Source organism: Meles meles, chromosome 14 (assembly GCF_922984935.1).
Source record: "Meles meles chromosome 14, mMelMel3.1 paternal haplotype, whole genome shotgun sequence".
Classification (NCBI taxonomy): Eukaryota; Metazoa; Chordata; class Mammalia; order Carnivora; family Mustelidae; genus Meles; species Meles meles.
Genome location: NC_060079.1, coordinates 75,357,395 through 75,381,800, shown reverse-complemented (window position 1 = coordinate 75,381,800; position 24,406 = coordinate 75,357,395). Strand labels below are relative to the sequence as shown.

The following is a 24,406-nucleotide window of genomic DNA, read 5'->3' as shown; positions in this document are numbered from 1 at the left end:
AGTATATCTATAAATTCTCTATATAAGTAAAACAATACTTAAACTTCAGGAGGATTTCAAATTTGGTGTTTACATTTTATCCATTTTAATTCAATTCACAGCCATAAGGTTCTTTTTTTTTTTTTTAAAGATTTTATTTATTTATTTGATAGAGAGAGATCACAAGTAGGCAGAGAGGCAAGCAGAGAGAGTGAGAGGGAAGCAGGCTCCCTGCCGAGCAGAGAACCCGATGCGGAACTCGATCCCAGGACCCTGAGATCATGACCTGAGCCGAAGGCAGTGGCCTAAACCACTGAGCCACCCAGGCGCCCCAGCCATAAGGTTCTTAACAGAAGACATTCTTCACAGAAATGAAAACTTCAGGAGACCCTGTCTTCTTCCACATGTTATTTCAGAAAACCAATTTTTTGTCTTGCTAAAATCCACACCCCACAACTGCTTTAGCAGTTGGATTAAAATCTTAATCTGAATAGAAAAAATTATTTACTCATCTCTATACTAGCAGCTCCTAAAAGAATGCCTATCTCAGTGAGCCATGCAAACATTTGGTGAATCGAAATGATAGGAGTCCAGATCAAGCACTTCAAAAAAAAAAAAAGAAGCAAGCCCTGCCATGGCCCATTCTCAGAATGGGACTGAATGAATCTCTCTAGATGCTATGTTTTTAGCTTGGTCAGACAGCTTGGAACTGTTTCTATGCAGGATTTTTGTATTACTCCCTATGCTAACTAACATTCTGGCACTTTGATGAGAAGTATACCAGATTCCAAAAGGAAGTGATCAATTCATGTACATTTTCTATTCTTAAGTTATTAAAACATATTAGAACAATTCACAATCATTCTAAATGGAAGAAAGAAATTATTTTTTTTTAAGTCATAATAAGAAAGCATCTTAAGATGTACCAACCTGGATTTCTATATGACGAGGGTTATCGATGAATTTTTCTATTAGTAGTCTATCATCGCCAAAACTAGAAGCAGCTTCTTGAGACGAAAATCTAAAGCCATCCCTAATTTAAAAAAAAGGGGGGGGGGTTTGAGAACAATCAAACTAACAAAGCAAATACAGCCCTCAATATAAAAGAAAACAAAGCACTTAAATATTTATTTTGGTTTATGAACAAAGCAAAGAAAAATTCACTTAATGCACAAATAACTAAATTGACTTTCATTGACCAACAATTCCTACACTCACCAGCTTTGTGACCTGGGGTTAATGATTTAACTTCCCGGACCTTAGATTATATAATGAAATAGGAATACCAAGACTTAGTTCACCAACTGTTAAAAATTAGATGTTTTTAATAAACCACACAAAATTCCATTTCCTCACCCCTAACATATTTAAATTCCACTAATAAAAATTTTTTTCAATGCATATTCATTTGACTCAAGAGTCAGAACACGTATAACAGGAATGCAAAGGGCCAACCTGGCCAACGGCACGACTGGGGCAAAACTATAACGAAATACTCAGTGAGAATGAACATACAAGAGGAGGATCCTCAAGAACATTTTATGATATTTTTCATGATATTTTAAATATACACACATAAATGTAACTGCCCTCACATACCCATACACATCGTAACAACTTCATCTTTTGAAATTGTTCAAAATTAATAATTAAAAGATAAAAGCATAATTTTTGAAAATAAAAATATGGATATAATTATAGCTTTATCCATTTTCTTCCCAAACTACAATAATTTAAATTGTTATAATTAAAGTACACTCACCGAATTCATATACTATGAAATGGGCTCATTCACATTTAAAAATGCACACTTGAAAAAAAAAAAAGTGCTTTAGGTAAGCACACTTGCTTACCTAAAACTGAGTATATTATTGTCCACTCACTGATATATTCAGAATGCAGTTTAATTCCTTTTACATGTCACTAATAGTTTCTTAATATTCAGATTAAATATCTCTACTTAAATACAACATTAAAACTCGTCCAACCTTTTAATTTACAAACATTCCATCTGGCATTATTAGAAATATATGTGCTGCCGAAGCGAGTACTGGCATTATTAGAAATAAACACCACATTTGTTTCTGTGCTTAAAAAATACAACACAGCAAGTAAACAATGACCAGAAGATAAATTCAAAACATATTGCAACAATTCCCGTTTCTCAGAGTTCTCAGAGAAAAGGTATCAAGTTTTCTTAGTCCTCTATTACTTCTTTGATTTAGGGGAATGGAGCTTTTAGATCTCTGGAGACTGCAAACCTCAAAGAAACTAATGCACAATGAATTACTGTTTTCAGTACCATATGACCAACTTTTTATTAGATAGGGTATGATGATTCATAAAGAAAAAACAAAGCTCATTACAGTTTGTCTCTGCTGTAATGACTAAGAGTTTTCATGTTGCATTAAACCAAGAATGCTAGAGAAAAAAATCAAAATCACCCAAATAAATGATCACATTCAAAAGCATCACCAGGATATTTTGGAGCTCACGGAAAACTACTTTTTAAAAAACATTTGTTATGCTCTGTTACACACTGATTCAACAAGTTTTTTACTCATCATGAAACCATGAGCCCGTGGCATATTTAGGTGATGGGAATACAAAATAAAGCAGAAACAGCTCTCAAAGCAAAGTCTAGCAGGGGTATTCAAAAACGTAAACGTGGTCAATTTTCCATTGCGCCATATTTCATTGAAACGTGGATAGGAAAAAGAAAGCCAGAGGTCAATATGAAGACATGAGCCTACTTTAAACAACCTTCCTGATTCTCTCCCTAATTTAATGTTCTAGATTCCAAGATAAGCCATAGATGCTACTTTCCTGAAAACACTTACAAAAGAGGTTCCAAGAGGGACACACTCCTCAGAATAAAATAATAAAGTAATAAATAATAAAATAATAAAGAAAGAAAGAAGAGTAAAATTTTTGTGGATCATGCAAAAAAATCCACCACCCCTCCCCCCCAGCCAAGAAATGAGAAAGGAAGGAGTACATACAATGTGGCATATTAAAAACTGGTGACTCTATATTCTCTCAATTTTTCTGTAGTTTAGATTCTTCCAAAGTAACAGGAGATATAGAGCGACTTTTATCAAATTGAGAGCAATATTTTAGACAGAAAATTATTTATGTATTTTTATTAATTTTACTGGGGCGACTGGGTGGCTCAGTGGATTAATTTTATTAATATATTTTGAGATTCAATGTGCCATTTAAAGGGTTATTTTCCCCCCAAAAAAGATGTCCACTGTGTGAGTGAACACAATGACTTCTGAAAATACCAAATGCTACATTAAAATCCATCAGTTAGGGCACCTGAGTGGCTCAAAGGGTTAAGCCTCTGCCTTCAGTTCAGGTCATGGTCTCAGGATCCTGGGATGGAGCCTGCTTCCCCTCTCTCTCTGCTTGCCTCTCTGCCTACTTGTGATCTCTCTGTGTCAAATATATGAATAACATTTTAAAAAAATAATAATAATAAAATAAAATAAAATCCATCGGTCAACAGCAGCATGGCAAATCTCAATGCCAAGAAACAGAAGAGTTATCTTCACCATAAAATATGTTGCTATCAGTAAGCGCTAGAGAAATGAGGGAGAAGAAACCTGAGATCCCAAGAAGAATAATGAAAAATAAGTGCTAAGCTTAATTGCTATGTAAGTGCCATACAAAAAGGGCCACACAAGGAGGAAAGTTAGTTTGTAAAATACACATCTCCTATAAAACCATTAAGTTGTGTTTAATATCCTTACTATGTCATTCTTCCCCACCTAGAAGTTAGAGTAAACAGATCATTTTTCCCAAAGATGGCCACAGCATTATCTCCCATTTCTTGGGTTTACTCTATAGAACACTTTTGCCTAATCCTACAGCACAGGAACTTCTCAAAGTAAGGCTTCAAGTGCAAAAAAAAAAATGTGTAGGACTGCACAGAAAACAAATTATATTGAAATACAGGTTTCAATTTGTATTTATTTATTATATACAATATATAATTATATTGTTATTTATTTATTCGTATTTATGAAATTTCAATTTCTTTTTTTTTTAAGAAAATATTAAGAGTGGATTTATTGAACTTTATCTACCAATATGATATCTACATTTTCCGTAGACATGGAAGCCCTCATGTTCCTGGCACAGAGGTCAGGCAGTTTTTGCCTGTGCCTTTGTCTGCACTTTTTTTTAATTTCTTATTTTTTATAAACATATAATGTATTTTTAGTACAGGTCTGTGAATCGCCAGGTTTACACACTTCACAGCACTCACCATAGCACATACCCTCCTCAATGTCCATAACCCAACCACCCTCTCCCAACCCCACCTCCCCCCATCAACCCCCCGTTTGTTTTGTGAGATTAAGAGTCACTTATGGTTTGTCTCCCTCCCAATCCCATCTTGTTTCATTTATTCTTCTCCTATCCCCCTAGCCCCCCCTGTTGCATCTCCATGTCCTCATATCAGGGAGATCATATGATAGTTGTCTTTCTCCGATTGACTTATTTCACTAAGCACAATAATCTCTAGTTCCATCCACGTTGTCTCAAATGGAAGATTTCATTTCTTTTGATGGCTGCATAGTATTCCATTGTGTATATATACCACTTCTTCTTAATCCATTCAGCTGTTGATGGACATCTAGGTTCTTTCCATAGTTTGGCTATTGTAGTCATTGCTGCTATATACATTCGGGTGCACGTGCCCCTTCGGACCACTACGTTTGTATCTTTAGGGTAAATACCCAGTAGCGCAATTGCTGGATCATAGGGTAGTTCTATTTTCAACATTTTGAGGAACCTCCATGCTGTTTTCCAGAGTGGTTGCACCAGCTTGCATTCCCACCAACAGTGGAGGAGGGTTCCCCTTTCTCCTCATCCTCCCCAGCATCTGTCATTTCCTGACTTGTTAATTTTAGCCATTCTGACTGGTGTGAGGTGATATCTCATTGTGGTTTTGATTTGTATTTCCCTGATGCCGAGTGATGTGGAGCACTTTTTCATGTGTCTGGATGTCTTCCTTGCAGAAATGTCTTTTCATGTCCTCTGCCCATTTCTTGACTGGATTGTTTGTTCTTTGGGTGTTGAGTTTACTAAGTTCCTTATAGATTTTGGATACTAGCCCTTTATCTGATGTGTCGTTTGCAAATATCTTCTCCCATGCTGTCAGTTGTCTTTTGGTTTTGTTAACTGTTTCCTTTGCTGTGCAAAAGCTTTTGATCTTGATGAAATCCCAATAGTTCATTTTTGCCCTTGCTTCCCTTGCCTTTGCCGATGTTCCTAGGAAGATGTTGCTGCAGCTGAGGTCGAAGAGGTTGCTGCCTGCGTTCTCCTCAAGATTTTGATGGATTCCTTTCTCACATTGAGGTCCTTCATCTATTTTGAGTCTGTTTTCGTGTGTGGTGTAAGGAAGTGGTCCAATTTCATTTTTCTGCATGTGGCTGTCCAATTTTCCCAGCACCATTTATTGAAGAGGCTGTCTTTTTTCCACTGGACATTCTTTCCTGCTTTGTCGAAGACTAGTTGACCATAAAGTTGAGGGTCTATTTCTGGACTCTCTATTCTGTTCCATTGATCTATGTGTCTGTTTTTGTGCCAATACCATGCTGTCTTCGTGATGACAGCTTTGTAATAGAACTTGAAGTCCGGAATTGTGATGCCAACAACTTTGGCTTTCTTTTTCAATATTCCTTTGGCTATTCGAGGTCTTTTCTGGTTCCATATAAATTTTAGGATTATTTGTTCCATTTCGTTGAAAAAAATGGATGGTATTCTGATAGGGATTGCACTAAATGTGTAGATTGCTTTAGGTAGCATGGACATTTTCACAATATTTATTCTTCCAATCCAGGATCATGGAACATTCTTCCATTTCTTTGTGTCTTTCTCAATTTCTTTCATGAGTACTTTATAGTTTTCTGCATATAGATTCTTAGCCTCTTTGGTTAGGTTTATTCCTAGGTATCTTATAGTTTTGGGTGCAATTGTAAATGGGACTGACTCCTTAATTTCTCTTTCTTCTGTCTTATTGTTGGTGTACAGAAATGCAACTGATTTATGTGCATTGATTTTATATCCTGACAGTTTACTGAATTCCTGTACAAGTTCTAGTAGTTTTGGAGTGGAGTCTTTTGGGTTTTCCACATATAGTATCATATCATCTACGAAGAGTGATAGTTTGACTTCTTCTTTGCCAATTTGGATGCCTTTAATTTCCTTTTGTTTTCTGATTGCTGAGGCTAGGACTTCTAGTACTATGTTGAATAGCAGTGGTGATAATGGACATCCCTGCCATGTTCCTGACCTTAACGGAAAAGCTTTCAGTTTTTCTCCATTGAGAATGATATTTGCGGTGGGTTTTTCATAGATGGCTTTGATAATGTTGAGGTATGTACCCTCTATCCCAACACTTTGAAGAGTTTTGATCAGGAAAGAATGCTGTACTTTGTCAAATGCTTTTTCAGCATCTATTGAGAGTATCATATGGTTCTTGTTCTTTCTTTTATTAATGTGTTGTATCACATTGATTGATTTGCGGATGTTGAACCAACCCTGCAGCCCTGGAATAAATCCCACTTGGTCGTGGTGAATAATCCTTTTAATGTACTGTTGAATCCTATTGGCTAGTATTTTGGTGAGAATTTTTGCATCTGTGTTCATCAAGGATATTGGTCTGTAGTTCTCTTTTTTGGTGGGATCCTTGTCTGGTTTTGGGATCAAGGTGATGCTGGCCTCATAAAATGAGTTTGGAAGTTTTCCTTCCATTTCTATTTTTTGGAACAGATTCAGGAGAATAGGAATTAGTTCTTCTTTAGATGTTTGGTAGAATTCCCCTGGGAAGCCATCTGGCCCTGGGCTTTTGTTTGTTTGGAGATTTTTGATGACTGTTTCAATCTCCTTACTGGTTATGGGCATGTTCAGGTTTTCTATTTCTTCTTGGTTCAGTTGTGGTAGTTTATATGTCTCTAGGAATGCATCCATTTCTTCCAGATTGTCAAATCTGTTGGCGTAGAATTGCTCATAGTATGTTCTTATAATTGTCTGTATTTCTTTGGTGTTAGTTGTGATCTCTCCTCTTTCATTCATGATTTTATTTGGGTCCTTTCTCTTTTCTTTTTGATAAGTCTGGTCAGGGGTTTATCAATCTTATTGATTCTTTCAAAGAACCAGCTCCTAGTTTCATTGATTTGTTCTATTGTTTTTTTGGTTTCTATTTCATTGATTTCTGCTCTGATCTTTAAGATTTCTCTTCTCCTGCTGGGTTTAGGGTTTCTTTCTTGTTCTTTCTCCAGCTCTTTTAGGTGTAGGGTTAGGTTGTGTACTTGAGACCTTTCTTGTTTCTTGAGAAAGGCTTGTACCGCTATATATTTTCCTCTCAGGACTGCCTTTGCTGTGTCCCACAGATTTTGAACCGTTGTGTTTTCATTATCATTTGTTTCCATGAATTTTTTTCAATTCTTCTTTAATTTCCTGATTGACCCATTCATTCTTTAGAAGGATGCTGTTTAGTCTCCATGTATTTGGGTTCTTTCCAGCTTTCCTCTTGTGATTGAGTTCTAGCTTCAGAGCATTATGGTCTGAAAATATGCAGGGAATGTCCTAATCTTTTGATACCAGTTGAGACCTGATTTGTGACCCAGGATGTGATCTATTCTGGAGAATGTTCCATGTGCACTTGAGAAGAATGTGTATTCTGCTGCTTTGGGATGAAATGTTCTGAATATATCTGTGATGTCAATCAGGTCCAATGTGTCATTTAAGGCCTTTATTTCCTTGTTGATCTTTCGCTTGGATGATCTGTCCATTTCAATGAGGGGGGTGTTAAAGTCCCCTACTATTATTGTATTATTGTTGATGCGTTTCTTTGATTTTGTTATTAATTGGTTTATATAGTTGGCTGCTCCCACATTAGGGGCACAGATATTTAAAATGGTTAGATCTTCTTGTTGGACAGACCCTTTGAGTATGATATAGTGTCCTTCCTCATCTCTTATTATAGTCTTTGGCTTAAAATCTAATTGATCTGATATAGGGATTGCCACTCCAGCTTTCTTCTGATGCCCATTAGCATGGTAAATTGTTTTCCACCCCCTCACTTTAAATCTGGAGGTGTCTTCGCGTCTAAAATGAGTTTCTTGTAGGCAACATATAGATGGGTTTTGGTTTTTTATCCATTCTGATACCCTGTGTCTTTTGATTGGGGCACTTAGCCCATTAACATTCAGGGTAACTATTGAGAGATATGAATTTAGTGCCATTCTATTGCCTATAAGGTATCTGATACTGTATATTGTCTCTGTACCTTTCTAATCTACTACTTTTAGGCTCTCTCTTTGCTTAAAGGACCCCTTTCAATATTTCCTGTAGAGCTGGTTTGGTGTTTGCAAATTCTTTCAGTTTTTGTTTGTCCTGGAAGGTTTTTATCTCTCCTTCTATTTGCAATGATAGCCTAGCTGGATAGAGTATCCTTGGCTGCATGTTTTTCTCATTTAGTGCTCTGAATATATCATGCCAGTTCTTTCTGGCCTGCCAGGTCTCTGTGGATAAGTCTGCTGCCAATCTAATATTTTTACCATTCTATGTTACAGACTTCTTTTCCCGGGCTGCTTTCAGGATTTTCTCCTTGTCACTAAGACTTGTAAATTTTACTATTAGGTGACGGGGTGTGGGCTTATTCTTGTTGATTTTGAGGGGGGGTTCTCTGCACCTCCTGGATTTTGATGCTTGTTCCTTTTGCCATATTAGGGAAATTCTCTCCAATAATTCTCTCCAATTGACCTTCTGCTCCCCTCTCTCTTTCTTCTTCTTCTGGAATCCCAATTATTCTAATGTTGTTTCGTCTTATGGTGTCACTTATCTCTCGAATTCCCCCTTTTGCTCCGCTTCTTTATTCTCTGACATTTGGTCTTCTATATCACTAATTCTTTCTTCTGCCTCATTGATCCTAGCAGTGAGAGCCTCCATTTTGGATTGCACCTCATTAATAGCTTTTTTTATTTCAACTTGGTTAGATTTTAGTTCTTTAATTTCTCCAGAAAAGGCGTTTATATCTCCAGAGAGGGTTTCTCTAATATCTTCCATGCCTTTTTCGAGCCGGCTAGACCCTTCAGAATCGTCATTCTGAACTCTAGATCTGACATATTACCAATGTCCGTGTTGATTAGGTCCCCAGCCTTCGGTACTGCCTCTTGTTCTTTTGTTTGTGGTGATTTTTTCCACCTTGTCATTTTGTCCAGATAGGAGGATATGAAGGATCAAATAAAATATTAAAAGGATGGCAAAGACCCCAGAAAAATGTGCTGTAACCAAATCAGAAGAGACCCCAAATTGTCGGGGGGAGAAAAGGGATAAAAAGAGGTTCAGGAAAAAAAAGAAAAAAAGAAAAAGAAAAAAATTTTAAAAAGAAAACAAAGAAAAAATATATATTTTAGATAAACTAGTCAAAAAACATTAAAAAAGAAAAGGGTAAAAGTTTTAAAAAATTTAGTAGAAGAAAAAAAAAAAGAAAGAAAGAAAAATGAATTAACCGCAAGACTAAAGATCATGCGGAGAAAGCCATGAGTTCCGTGCTTTGCTTTCACCTCCTCTGGAATTCCGCTGCTATCCTAGGTATTGAACCTGCTTTCCTTGAAAGATGAACTTCGTCCTGGCTGGATAGTTTGTTGATCTTCTGGGGGCGGGGCCTGTTGTAGTGACTCTCAAGTGTCTTTGCCGGAGGCGGAATTGCACCGCCCTTACCGGGGCAGGACTAAGTAATCCGCTCGGGTTCGCTTTCGGGAGCTTTTGTTCCCTGAACGCTTTCCGTAGAGTTCCGGAGGACGGGAATGAAAACGGTGGCCTCCCAGTCTCCGGCCCGGAGGAACCAAGAGCCCGGGGCCCCATTCCTCAGTGCGCCCCCAGAGAACAGCGCCCAATCACTCCCGTATCCCCGGCCTCTAGCCGCGCTCTGAGCTCACCGAGCCTGCGACCGGTTCAAGGTAACCCTGAGCTGAGAGTTCAGTCCGGGGCTCTGTCTCTGTAGTCGGCTTCTCCGTTCTAATACCTGCGAGCTCTGCGACACTCAGACATCCCCGATCCTTCTGTGACCCTGCGAGACCTGGGGCCACGCTGACCCCACGTGGGCTTCACCCCGGTTTAGACTTCGGAGCAATGTCCCTCCGTGGAACAGACTTTTAAAAGTCCTGATTTTGTGCTCCGTTGCTCCGCCGCTTGCCGGGAGCCGGCCCCTCCCCCCGTGGTCTATCTTCCCGTAGCTTTGGATTCACTTCTCCGCCAGTCCTACCTTTCAGAAAGTGGTTGATTTTCTGTTTCTAGAATTGTTGTTGTTCTTCTCTTCGATCTCCCGTTGGATTTGGAGGTGTTTGCAATGTTTAGATAAGCTATCTAGCTGATCTCCTGCTACCTGATGTAGTCTCAGCCTGCTACTTCTCCACCATCTTAACTCCTCCCCCCCTCAATTTATTTTCTAAAGACAAATTTGGTACATACTATATGGATAGGGTTCGTTACTCATAATAAGCTCCAAGAACAAATCTAATAATCACTGTTACTTAGAGATATATTAGCACATTACAGTTGCTGAAGATATGTGATTTCCAAAGTGGTAGAAAGTTCCAAAGATACTACTACTCTTGTAGTTCACTGCCTATATTGGAGGAAACACTAAATCCCATTAAAGGCGAGTGAAAGAAATAGGTCCTGTTTTCTCTCTTCTGGATGCGTAAAACTCCTCTGAATTTTATGGGACTAGGAACTCAAAGCTTAAGAACTCGTGATTTAGTGTATAAACTTCACAAAGGAAAGATTTACTCTGTTTTTCTTCAATGCTGTATTCAGGAGCACTACTAAAACAGTGACTGCCACACAGGTTCTCAACAAGTATCATCAGTCCATGCACCGAATGAATTCGTGCAGTCCGTCTCTGCTACCACTGACATTCAGAGTAAAACTGGGGTTTAAACAGTAGTACATCTCTTGTCACCCCATAACACAAACGATTAATTTCTCTGGTGCTCAACCAAAGAAACACCAGTGTTCTGAGACACTTTTCTAGCAAAGATAAAACCATCTGTGCAAGTCTGCAATCTGGTGCCCTCCCAAGAGATTTTAAAGGATAATGTATTGCCTCAAGGACATTTTTACCTTACTTATTCCTTGAGAACCTGATTTCGGGACTAGGTTTGTACTGGACAACTTTTGCATCAACTGCTCTGGACTTCTGTCTTTTAGAGACTGGGGGAGTGGGGAGGAAAGGAAAAGCAAGGGAAAGGGAGAAAGGAGAACCATCTGGAAGACTACAATACTTCTGGGTAGAGAAGGAGAACTGAAAGGCAACATAACACTATAATTAAGTCATTTTTTGTCTCCTCCAACCTCAAAAAAAAAAAAAAAAAAAAAAAGACAAAAGTCTCTTCTGCCAAATGTGAAAATCAATAAAAACACAAACCTAAAGAGAATCCCCTAAAATCCGTTTGTACTAGGCAGTTTTCAAAAAATGACTTTCTAATCATGTAAATAATGCATTGGGCTTTAGTAGTTTCAAATTCAAAAAGAAATCTATTCCATGGTCAAAAATTATCAAAGTAGTTTGCTATTTTTATAGACAATCAATGGAAAGTGTGTACTGAGTAACACATAAGCAAATGAAATCATGATTGCCTTTTAAATGTAATTGCTTCAAATCTCTGCCGCACATTCATAATATACAGCATCAAACATTAGTAGCTTTTGTCTAGGAAATAGAATGATGACCATAATTTTTAAAAATATACTGTAAAAAAAAAAAAAGACAATCCTTCATTAACACTTAAGAAAGTAAAAAACCTTTCGGTAACAGAATAATCATCAACAAAATATAAACCAGGAAGTTTTCAGCATAATTTCCATTTTTTCCCACCTAGAAGAGTAAAAATGAGATGGTTACTGTAATTATTCCATTACACTTTTGGTATCTGTTTACTTGTCAGTTTAATAAAACTCTAGTAACTGCAATTTTCATCAAAAGTAGATTTTGGACAGCACCTCACCTGGTCTCTTCATCATCCCAGGCGATTCGCATGCCTTTCCCACCACCACCTGCTGAGGCCTTGATCATGACAGGGTAGCCTAAGAGCAGGGAAGAATTAGACGGAAGTTCAGACTTTGATCATCTGGATGCGTGAACATGACAACTGACCACATGTTCAACAGCGCAGAAGACAGTAACTAATTTATTCAAAAGTTCCTTTTTAGAGTCAGGAAAATGGCACCAGTGTAATGATCTCACATATTTTTTAAAAACAAGAGTGTTAGCATTTCAAAAGAAAAGGACTGTTTGTATCAAATAAATAAAACATTTTCCCCAGTAATGAAATAAAAAGCTAAGGAAACATAAATAAGTTGTTTGACTATGGATTCCAAAAACAGAAGTACATATAGTATTAGTTAAACAAAGATAAGAAGCAACTTTTATTTATTTTTTTTTAAGATTTTATTTATTTATTTGACAGAGATCACAAGTAGGCAGAGAGAGAGAGAGAGAGAGAGAGAGGAGGAGGAAGCAGGCTCTCTGCTGAGCAGAGAGCCCGATGTGGGGCTCGATCCCAGGACTCTGGGATCATGATCTGAGCTGAAGGCAGAGGCTTTAACCCACTGAGCCACCCAGGCGCCCCAAGAAGCAACTTTTAAATAATATCAAGCATATACATACACATACAATATTCCCCAAAAGTGCTATCTGCATGCATAACAAATTAAATTCCCTTTTCCAAAAGTAATGATTTACAGTATTTGAGGCATTTTTATCTGAAAAGTCACAGAGAACCCCTACAGTTTTTATCAGCAAGAACTGACACAATGATGTGGGGGGAAATCAAGTCACACCGCTTTTATACTATGGGCAGAAACAGAAGTTCCAGGACTCGCTGTTACGGGTGAAAAGGCTCTACTGCACCATTTCCACTCATCCGACAGGGAATGTGTACGCTAGCAAGTAAGATGAAAACACACAATAAGGCCTGAACAAATGATCTCCAGCTAAAGTTTTATATGACAATATTAAATCATAAAATTATTAATAACTATTTAGATTATTATACGGTAAAAATTTTGACAGCTTGAGTCACCTGCATCAATTTATCAAGAAAGGCTATAAAAAAATCTCCTTGCTTAGAGGTTTTCCAAAAACAAGGTGGATACATTCACGTCTGAGACACTTGTTTATGATCTTTTCTGAAGAGAAAGATCAGTGAGTGCTTGAAAGACTCTTCCCAGCCTGTGATGCTCAAACAGCACTACACTCTAACTACAGGATCCTAGAGGAAAAGGAAGAGAGGGCCAAATGTCATAGACCTTTAACCCCAACCCACAAATATCAGGCTTAACGTCAACTGAGTTAAGATGGCACTTGCTTTCTGTTTCATTCACTTTTTAAAATTCTGACGTTGCTTACGTTTACGTGGGACAGCATTTTAAAAGCAATGTTAAGTGCAGTGAGAAGAAAGACTAACATACTTTTTTCACATTGGTAGTCTAAGATTCTAGGAGGAAAAGGGGGGAAATACTCAATAAGTCTATCGTTGGAAATTCAGAAGAGAAAGGTATCATAAGAAGGTAACAGAAGAGAGATTAAGGAAAGCAAGAGCCATTAACATGAGGCTATGAAGGATGAGTGGGATTTGAACATTTTAGTCAGGAATAGCAGGAATTGGTTTTAAAAAAATGACTAAAATAATCCAGCTGGAGAGCATCCATGGGATGGCAGAAGAAAAAGAATTAAAATATAAATTAAGAGAGAAAATATGCTTGTCCCTCTCGCACATTCGAGACCCTGCACAAGAGTGAGAAGAAGGGAATATGTCTCCTTCCATGCTGTAACCTCACCATGAATGTCACATAAAGGATCAGACTGAACTCATTAAAGAATAATTAGGCTGTTTTGGAGCAGTGAAGAAATAATATCTAACAATGAGAAGCTACCATGCCTGAGAAAACGTTTTCACAAAAAATTTAAACAAATGGATCCATATGCCCCCCCAAAAAAAAAAAAAAAAAAAAAGTTTTACCAATTCACGTTCCAAAACTATTTATCCATATAAGCAGGAAACAGGAAACCACAAGAGGTAAGATATATACATCCCTTATCTCTGTTCTCAGTTCCCTCTGAGAATTAGGAAATTTGCAGTTACTCTCATTCCAGTATTACTCTCGTCTTGGTTATTTACTATGGGTCTGGGCTATACAGTGATTTATGAGGCTCGAAATAACACTGGGAAATTGTCCTTGGTCACAAGAAACTAGATGGAGAAACAAAACACAAAAAGTAACTTGTCAATGAGAAACTATTATATGTTCAGAAAAAGAGGGCAGTGTGTGATAAGGCAATTACAAAATGGTCCCCCAACAGGAGGCAATGGAGCATCAGCCCTGTGAATACATGCAACCCGGAAAGACAGGATTCCCTGACAGAATAGGCCAAATGTAACACTGCTGGGAGCAAGGAAGAGACTGGCGTAAGCCAGTGACATTGCAGTCACCAATTCAATGCAATTTCTGAACTATAATTGGGAATAATGTAGAGCTAAGGTTTTCTACTCAACTTCTTACGCCAAGTCAGTCATTAAATTTCAGATAGAACATATTTTTATGTTGCCACCGTGCCATGGAGAAACTAGACCTCGCCAGTTGAAGAGAGGGGAAAGAATATTCCACGCAGATGACGCTACATCATATCAAAAAGCCCAGTCTCTCATCCCTACTTTCCTATTTCCTACTGCGTCTCTGCAACTCTAACTGGGATAAGTTATACGATACCACAAACGGGAAGAAAAAGGTAAAAGAAGATTCAGCCAAAAAGTTGACATTCCTGGAAAAATCCGAAATATTCCATTGTTGTCGGTCACCATTCCTTCACTTTACCTGGTCTAGGCACAAAATTTCCACTACTGTTCTGTCCCAACTGATTATCCACCGGAGTACTCACACCCGCATGCAGCGTTGGTCTACGATGCGGATCTTTAATTTATGTTCCTCGGTTGCCATAGGTTTGAAACAGAACCGCCTTCCTTACAACAAACAGAACAGAATTCTCAAGTGTTTAAAAGGAGAAAAATCTCTTGGTATGAAAAGACTGCTTTAAAAAAAGACATCTCAGGTCCTAGTGGTGCTGGCAAGTTCTCCCTCACGCTTCTCATCCTCACCCCGGATGCCTACTCCCCCGCTACCTGACCTCGCCACCCAGACCACTCAGAGATTCACCCAACTCCGACATGCAGCGTGTCTCCAGTCTTTATTTCCCCTCCACCTAATGCTCCCTAATGGACTAAATACTACATGAGAAAAAAATTTAATTTAATTTTTTAAATTAAATTTTAAAAATTATTTAAGAAAATACAGAAACTCGGGTTACCAAAGCACTATTCCTACATTTCTGTCCTCAGACCTTAAGGACAGGTCTGGTCTCCCGTCCCCCCAGCAATCAGCAGGTTTACTTTCCACCGTAAAGCAGCAATCCTCCTGCTAACTTTCCACCACATTTTCGTTCATCAACTCAAATATATACACTCAGTAAACATTTCATGTGCCAAGTACTGATGTGGCTCTGGGGGATACAAAATGAACAATTCAGAAAAGCTCTTTGCTCTCATGGCCCTTACCATCTAGCGGAGAAAGATGCGTGAGTACACACGTGCCTGAACATGCATCCGGTGCACGTGTGTGCAGTAATACACATACTTCACGGAAGATGGGGACAGTGACAACAACAGAAGGAAGTGATTGGGGGTGATCAGGGTTACTTCTCCTTGAAGGCTTCTTTGTAAGACGGAAGCTGAAAGTGAGGCCTGACAGCTGGAGCCAGTCGTCTGACAACCAGTGAGGAAGGAACACTCCTGACGGAAGGAATGAGCAGGAAAATTACACAGGAGAAGGCAGCAACCTAATGTTGGATTTCTGAAGCTCACTCTGGCTACTCTGCAAGGCCTGAGCTGTAGAAGGGCAAGGGTGGCACAGGGAGACGGAGCAGGAAGCTTCTGCCGTGTTCCAAGGGAAAGCCAGCGGCAACCCCCACTCGGCTCGAAGACAGACAAAGGCTGACTGGTTCAGAGGTAGAGTCAGCATGATTTGTTGACAGTTCGGATGTTTGGCTATGGATGATAAGGAAAGGGAGGAAGAGTCTAGAGGCTTCAGCACTCTCTCCTTTTGTTATGGAATACAGGTCTAAAACATCAATTTTTTGGGACCAACTAATAGCACCATGTTGCCCCACGCACACGTAACCTCCCCGCTTCGAGCAAAACCTGTCCCTATACATGGCAGCATATCCTGGTAACATAAAGCTGATAAACGAAGTGACGCCTTAATGACGCAACAGTCATAAAGAATTTTATGTAGTTTTCACCCAGGGTTTCTTGAATTAAGATTTCTCAGAACTTAACGACTGACAGAGACAAATAGTTAAAAAAAAAAAAAAAAAAACTGAAGTATTTCACCTTTCCTATTCCTAATTTGGTGGTGCAAATCAGAAATCTTTCAAAAAGTATAAAAATTTTTGGTCTTTTTTTTTTTAAAGATTTGCATACAAGCACAGGGGGAGAGGCCGAGGGAGAGGGAGAGACAATCTCCAACAGACTCCCCACTGAGCAAGGAGTCCGACACATGGCTAGATCCCAGGACCCTGAGACCACGACCTGAGCAGAAATCAAAAGTCACATGCTCAACTGACTGAGGCACCCAAGTGCCCCTCGCCTTCTTTTAAAAACAGTTGGAAGGGCGCCTGGGTGGCTCAGTTGGTCAAGCAACTGGCTTTGGCTCAGGTCATGCTACTGGAGTCCCAGTATCGACCTCCCCCCCCCCGCCCCCCCCCCCCCCCCCCCCCGCATCAGGCTCCCAGCTCAGCAGGGAGTCTGCTTCTCCCTCTGACCCTCTCCTCTCTCTCCTCTCAGCTCTCTCTCACTCTCTCTCAAATAAATAAATAAAATCTTTTAAAAAATAAAAATAAATAAATAAAATCAAAACAGCTGGAAAACACTTAAAACTGCAAGGCCTTTATTTCCCAAAAGAAAGGTTACAAGTTAAAAGAAAACGAAAGTTATTTTAGAGAGGAGGACAGTCCTCCAGATGGAGAGAACAGGATCTGATAATAGAACCTCAGAAGAGAGAACAAAAGAACCTGGGGGGTAAGAGGGACACGGTTCCTGAGACAGCCAGGAAGGAAATCTCCAGATAAAAGTTGTACATTATAATTATAGGGAAATCAAGTATTATGCATTGCATTTGTTACATTCCCTTTTTCTCCTTTAATGTAAAAGAGTTCACTTATGATTCTGGTTTGGCGTTTGTGTGTATGTGTGGGGGGGAGGGGTTAGGTGGGAGGGATGTCCTTCATGAAAGTGATATTTTTGAAAATTCCTAGGTGACTATTGCAAGCAATATTCCACAATTTGAATTTAACTGATTGCTTCCTTGTTATCACATTCAGAATAAAAATATTAAATATCACATAACTGGTACCCTAATTCTTATGACACCAGAAAACAAAAAAAGAAAAAAGAAAAAAAAGACCCTTTGTCTATTTCCTGATGACATTTGATTATTTGATTCAGATGGTGCCCATTTCCTCATGGAAAATACGCCACTTTCTGTTTATAATTAGCAAATAATCTATAGATCGACACTTGGAAACAATATCCTATATTCTACCCAACGGTAATAATAAATGTGAATAATTCTTGCTTTATATAATTTTTACACTTTTTGTAGCAAAATGAGTTTTAAAAAATGATGCCAACTTTTTGCTTCTCCTCACTGTTGGTTCTCCAGTGGCTAAGAGTTCCTGGAGAAGAGAACATTAAATGGTACTAAGTAAATGTATTGATTTATAATTTCAGTAGCTGCAAATCATTTTATTTTTACTACTGTAATCTATTTCACTGTACAAACAAACCGAAGCATTATCTATTCTACTAGGAAGAGATATTCAGATGCATACATACAATGCTCCCATGAATATTTCTGAATGTGTTGCTTGGAACCCTGTATAAGAATTCCTAGAGTATATACCTAGGACTATAACTGTTGGATAGGATGCAAGTCATAAAGTCTTTATGAAAAATCTAATTTCTTCACTATTCTTTATCTCCATGACCACAACAGTTATACAAACTACCAACACCTGCCTCTTCACAGGACACCTACAGTAGCCTCCAAACACAGCTCCCTATCACTACAGTTGGTCGCCTCAAAATATACTGCAGTCACTGGAATCCTCAAATATATAATATATATATATATATATATATATATATATATATATATATATATATATGATCATCTCTCTCTCTTGCCTAAAACATTCACTGAGTTTACATTGCACCAAGAAACCACAGATGTTTAAAGAAATAGAAATTATGAACTCAAGGACAGGAAGCATGGAAGGTACAGAGAGATGGTCTAACATATACTTGTTGAATCACAATACCAGGTAAGGCTATGCTTGCCTTAAGCCAAGAAAGCTTTAAGAAAAAAAAAAAGAAAGAAAGAAAGGAAAAAAAATAAAAGAAAAAGGCTAAAACATATTATTATGAACATCAGTTAACTGACTTATTAAACAAAATAAACCTTAACACCCTTTACGCAAACATGACGAAACCGAAACACACAATATAATATTCACAATGTTTACAATCCAATCAAAACTTAAGAGATGCATGCAGATGCCCAGGTGGTGCAGTTAAGCAATGACTCTTGGTTTCGGTTCAGGCCGTGATCTCAGGGTTGAGACAAGGAGCCCCACCTTGGGCTCCAGGGGGAGTCTGCTTAAGACTCGTTCCCTCTCCCCCTTGACTTTCTTCCCCTAACCCCCCACCTCACCACCCCCTCCCCGCTCACTCTCACGCATGCGTGCTCTCTCTCAAATAAATAAATAAATAAATAAATAAAAAGAAAAGAAAAGATGTGAAGAGGGATGCCTGGCTGGCTCAGCCAGAGAGCATGTGATTCTTGATCTCAGGGTCATGAGTTTGAGCCTCACATTGGGCTTAGTAACTACTTTAAAAAAAGAGAGAGAGAGAGAGACATGTCAACAGAGAGGTAAAATGAGAGGTAATCCACCTCTGGAAGAAAACAGTCAATAGAAACAAACCCAGAAATGAAGAACCTTAAAAGACCTATTATAAATTAAAGCTATTACAAACACTGTAAGTATGGGAAAAGATTTTTTTAAAAAATTATCAACTATACTTCAAGAAAAAAAAGTATTTTTGGAGTGCCTGGATGGTTCAATTAGATAAGTGGCTGACTCTTGATTTTGGCTCAGGTCATGACCTCAGGGTCCTGGGATCAAGCCCGACAACATAATCCATGTTCAGCAGGGACTCTGCTTCAGGATTCCCTCTCCCTCTCCCTTTGCCCATTCCCCTGCTATGTCTCTCTCCCCCCCAAATAAATAAATCTTTTTTTTCCCAAATAAATAAATCTTTAAAAAATTTTCTAATAAACAGAAGATGATGATGGTGAGAGAAACAGAAAACATAAAAAAATTAACATTTGGATTCCTAGGTATAAAAATAACTGAAAGGGAAAAAATCCAACAACGTAGAAAAGAATTATACCATGACCAAGTGGGATTTATTCCCAGTATGCAAGGTTAGTTCAACATTCAAAGAGCAGTTACCATAATCCAACACATCAACAGGCTGAAGAAGAAAAAATATGACATGACCATATCAGCAGATGGAGAAAAAGCAATTTGACAAAATCCAACACCCATTGAGTTCAGCAAACTACGAATACAAGGAACGTTCTTAAACTTCATAAAGAACATCTACAAAAAGCCTACACCTAACCTTATACTTAATGGTGAGAACCTAGATGCTTTCCCCCTAAGATGAGGAACAAGGTAAGGATGTCCCCTCTAACCACTCCTATTCAATGTCCTATACAAGTTCTATTTTATGCAATAAGACAAGAAACAGATAAACACATAGGGAAGAAATAAAACTCTTCATTAGCAGGTAATACGATTTCTATAATGAAAACTTGAAAGAACCAACAACCACCACCACCAAAAAACTCCAGAACTAGTAAGTGGATTATAAAAAGGTTGCAGGATACAAGGTCAACATACAAAAGGTGATTGCATTCCTATATACCAACATGAGAACTTAACTTTAAAACTAAAATCCAGGGTGCCTGGGTGGCTCAGTGCGTTAAGCCTTTGCCATCGGCTCGGGTCATGGTCTCGGGTTCTGGGACTGAGCCCCGCATGGGGCTCTCTGCTCGACAGGAGTCTGCTTTCCCCTCTCTTTCTCTCTGCCTGCTGCTCTGCTTGCTTGTGATCTCTCTCTCTCTCTCTCTCTCTGTCAAATAAATAAATAAATAAATAAAATTTAAGAAAAACTTTAAAAAAATTAAATTAAAAGCCAATACCATTTACATGAGCACTCACCCACCCACCCACCCCCCAAAAAACTCAGGCATAAATCTAACAAAATATGTATGGTACCTATATGAAGAAAACTACAAAATTCAAATGAAATTAAGGAAGATCTAAATAAATGGATAAATATCCATGTGTAGGCTATGAATTCTCCTCAACCTGATCTACAGATGCAATGCAATCCCAATCAAAACTCCCAGCAAGTTATTTTGTGGCTATTAACAAACTGATTTTAACATTTATAAAGAAAAGCAAAAGACCCAGAATAGTTAAGAGGAGAGTGACAATTTCAAAAGGTTGGTATTACCCTACTCCAAGACTTACTATAAAGCTACAGTCAGCATGGTATTGGTAAAAGCACACACAATTAATGGAATAAAATAGAGGGACTAAAAATGGACACACAAAAATACAGTCAACTGATCTCTGACAAAGGAGCAAAAGCAATCAACAGAGAAAGGATGGTCTCCTCAACAAATGGTGCTAGAACTGGACATTCATACACAAAAAAGTAAATCTACACACAGTCCTTAGAAGTCAACTCAGTGAACCTTAGACCCAAATATAAAAACAGGAAGAGTTCTAGAAGATGAATAGGAGAAAATTTAGATGACCTTGGGTTTGACAAGTAGTTTTCAGATACAATACCAGAAGCACAACCCTTAAAAGGAAAACATTGATAATTGAGCTTTATTAAAATTATACATTTCTCTATCAAATCAAAAACAAAAAAACACTCAAAAGAGTGTAGGCCCAAGTCACAGACTAGGAGAAAACTTTTGCAAAATACCTATCTGATAAAGAACTGTATCTAAAAGAGAGCTCTTAAAACTCAACAATAAGGAAACCCAATCAAAAAATCAGTAAAAGATTTGAAGAGACACTTCTGTGGAGAAGATACAAGATGGCAAATAAGTATATGAAGAGATGCTCAACATCTTTGCCTTCAGGGGAATACAAATCAAAACAAAATACTACTATGCGCTTATTAGAATGGCTAATATTCCAAAGCATTCACAATACCAAAGGCTATGGAGGGTGCAGAGCAACAGGAAAGCACCAGGACCACTTACTCACCGCTGGGGGGTGGGGGGCAGGGGGGGATGCAAAATCTTCTTACCCAAGACCCCAGCAGTCATACTCCTAGGTATTTACTGAACTGAGTTGAAAATTTATGTCCACACACAAAAATATTTACAGCAACTTTGTTAATGACTGCCAAGAACCAGAAAGAACCAAGGTATCTTTCAAAAGGTGAGGGGAGAAACAATCTTGTATTCATCCCACGGAATATTATTCAACAATTTTTAAAAATGAGCTATCAAGCCACAAAAAGACATGAAGGAATTTTTTAAATGCATACAGCTACGTGAAGAAAGCCCTTGTGAAAAGGCTACGTACTATATGACTCCAACTATAGGACATTCTGGAAAAGGCAAAAGCATAGCGTGTAGGAAGCAGTGTGAGCCAAGAGTTGTCAAGAGTAATGAAAGGAGGGTTGGAAAGGTGAAGCACAGGGCAAACTAGTTTGTATGAAACATAGTAGATACATGTCATTATGCATTTGTCAAAACACACAACTATACAATACAAACAGGGAAACTCAATGGAAACTGTGGACTATAGTTAATAATGTATTAATGTTTGTTTATTAATTGTAACAAATGTGCCACACTAACACCAAGGGTTAACACTGGGAAAGCTGCAGAGGGCTCTGGCTGGGGTGGTGTACGGATGGAATTCCATTTACTTAACGAACTATTCGGTAAATCTAGAACTGCAAAAAAATAATAATAATAACTGAGTCTATTAATTATTTAAAGGGGGCAAAAATTTGAAAAGATAGTTTACAAAAGATTAATGAATGTGACAGCATTAAGCACATGAAAATATGCTCAACAGTATTTGGTATAAAGTAAACACAATTTTAGGGGCACCTGGGTGGCTCAGTGAGTTAAGCCTTTGCCTTCAGCTCAGGTCATGATCTCAGGGTCCTGGGATCGAGCCCCGCATCGGGCTCTCTGCTCAGCAGGGAGCCTGCCTCTCTGCCTACTTGAGATCTCTCTCTCTCTCTCTCTCTCTCTCTCTCTCTCTCTTAAATAAATAAATAAAATCTTTTTAAAAATTTTTAAAAAGGAAACACAATTTTAAATCGCAGTGAAATAAAACTACACATCCATTAGGATGACTGAAACTAAAAAGACAGGTGATGTTCAGTGTTTTGCTGGAATAACCGGAACATTTACATTACAGTGGTAACGTAAAATGGGAGAAGGGACATTTTCAAACAGGACAGAAATGTTCTGTATCTTAACTGTGGTTACATTTACCAAAATTCATTAAATTATACACTTAAAATAGCTAGATTTTATTCTTTATAAAGTGTACATGAATAAAAATGGTTTATGAAGCAGACAGAAAGAATAGAATGCCTACAAAGTAACAAAAATTAGAGCTATCCGTTCAATAGCTACATAACACGTACAAACATTCCAGCACTTGGCTGGTACAGAACTACTATCAACCTAGATTTGCATACTCAGGAAAACTATTTTTCAAGAAAGAATGAAAAATGGACAGTTCATGCAAACAAACACTGAGTTAACTAGCCATACTAACTTCTGAAGAGTAAATTCCAAGAAAAACAGAAAGAATCAGGGATGAAAGGAAAAATGAGCGAAAACAATAAGCATTTGGATAAAGCTAAATAAACAATGGATGATCACACCCTATAATGTCTCATTAGTGAAGTAAACAAATAAGAAAACAAAATATAAAATAGCATATAAAGGGTAAACAGCATTAATGTATTTTTTTGGTAGGAGAATAAATTTTAGACTGAAATTTAAGATAAGTGAATGTTTTATAAAGTTTAATATAGGAGAATGAAGGACACCTGAAGGAATATCTACAAAGCTGACATTTCTATAGTAAACACTAAAAGAATGGAAACAAGAGTATAAAATTATCACCACAGTGGAGAGGAGTGGAGGGGAAAATGGAAAAATAAAAACAGAACAAGAAAAAAATTTTTAAGTCATCATTACAATCAAAAAGAAATCAAGAAAGGAGAGAAAACAGAATCCATAAGAGGAACAAAAATAAAAAGCAGACAATATAAATAAATCAAAATACAGTAGTAAATACAATAAATGTACTGAACTACACTCACTGATTAAGAGACACTGACACTCTGAATAGAAACAGAACAAAATGCTAGTCCAAACACCTATAAGAGATCCACCTAAAATAATGGTTCACTGGTTGACTGAAAGTTATAGGAACATACAAGGAAAAGACCAAAATAAGCTGGTTTAAACATATTATCATATTAAAAGCCAAAATTCACTACATTTTCATTAAAAGTAAAAATTACCAAAAGACACCTGTTATACTGTTATATTACCTATTAACTTACCTTAAGAATATACAGAGGCAAAACCTAAGAAGCAAGGAAGAATTGGGAAATCTAGTCTCTCAAAAATTGATCAAACAGTTGAAAAGTCAGCAGAAGATTTAAACATCCTAATAGGTAGTTCTGACCTACTGGTTATTTATAAAATACAGTATACAATAATTTGAGAATATAAATTCTTTACAGGCATATATGTGAGATGTAAAGTAACTTACTGCTTGGCCATAAAATAATTCTCACCAAATCAGAAAGATTTTAAATACAAAAGAAAATATTCACTGATCAGAAAACAATTTAGAAATTAATAAAAAGAAAATTTTCAGTTATTTTAAAATACATTCTTAGGAAATACAAGTCAAAAATCCTAAGAGAAATCTGGGGTGCCTGGTTGGCTCAGAGGGTAGAGCATGAGACTCTTGATCTCAGGGTTGTGGCTTCAAGCCCCATATTGGGTGTAGAGATTATTTAAAAATAAAATCTGAAAAGGAAGAAAGGGAGAGACGGAGGGAGGGAGGGAAATCTGAAAGCTCAGAAATGAGCAATCATGAAAAATACATATCAAAATTGTTAAGTAGGGATCTCTATTGAGATCTCCACTT

General features: G+C 37.8%; 1 protein-coding gene across 2 annotated transcripts in view; it reads right to left on the bottom strand.

Moving 5' to 3' along the window:
- PCCA (propionyl-CoA carboxylase subunit alpha) overlaps positions 1-24,406 on the bottom strand; it is a 405,590-nt gene that overhangs the window by 243,403 nt on the left and 137,781 nt on the right. For both annotated transcript variants that reach the window (XM_045978130.1, XM_045978131.1), the window contains 2 exons: positions 12,006-12,084; positions 910-1,012 (listed from right to left, as the gene is read on the bottom strand). In XM_045978130.1, the coding sequence (XP_045834086.1) occupies positions 910-1,012; positions 12,006-12,084 (182 nt within the window). The remainder of the gene's footprint in view (positions 1-909; positions 1,013-12,005; positions 12,085-24,406) is intronic.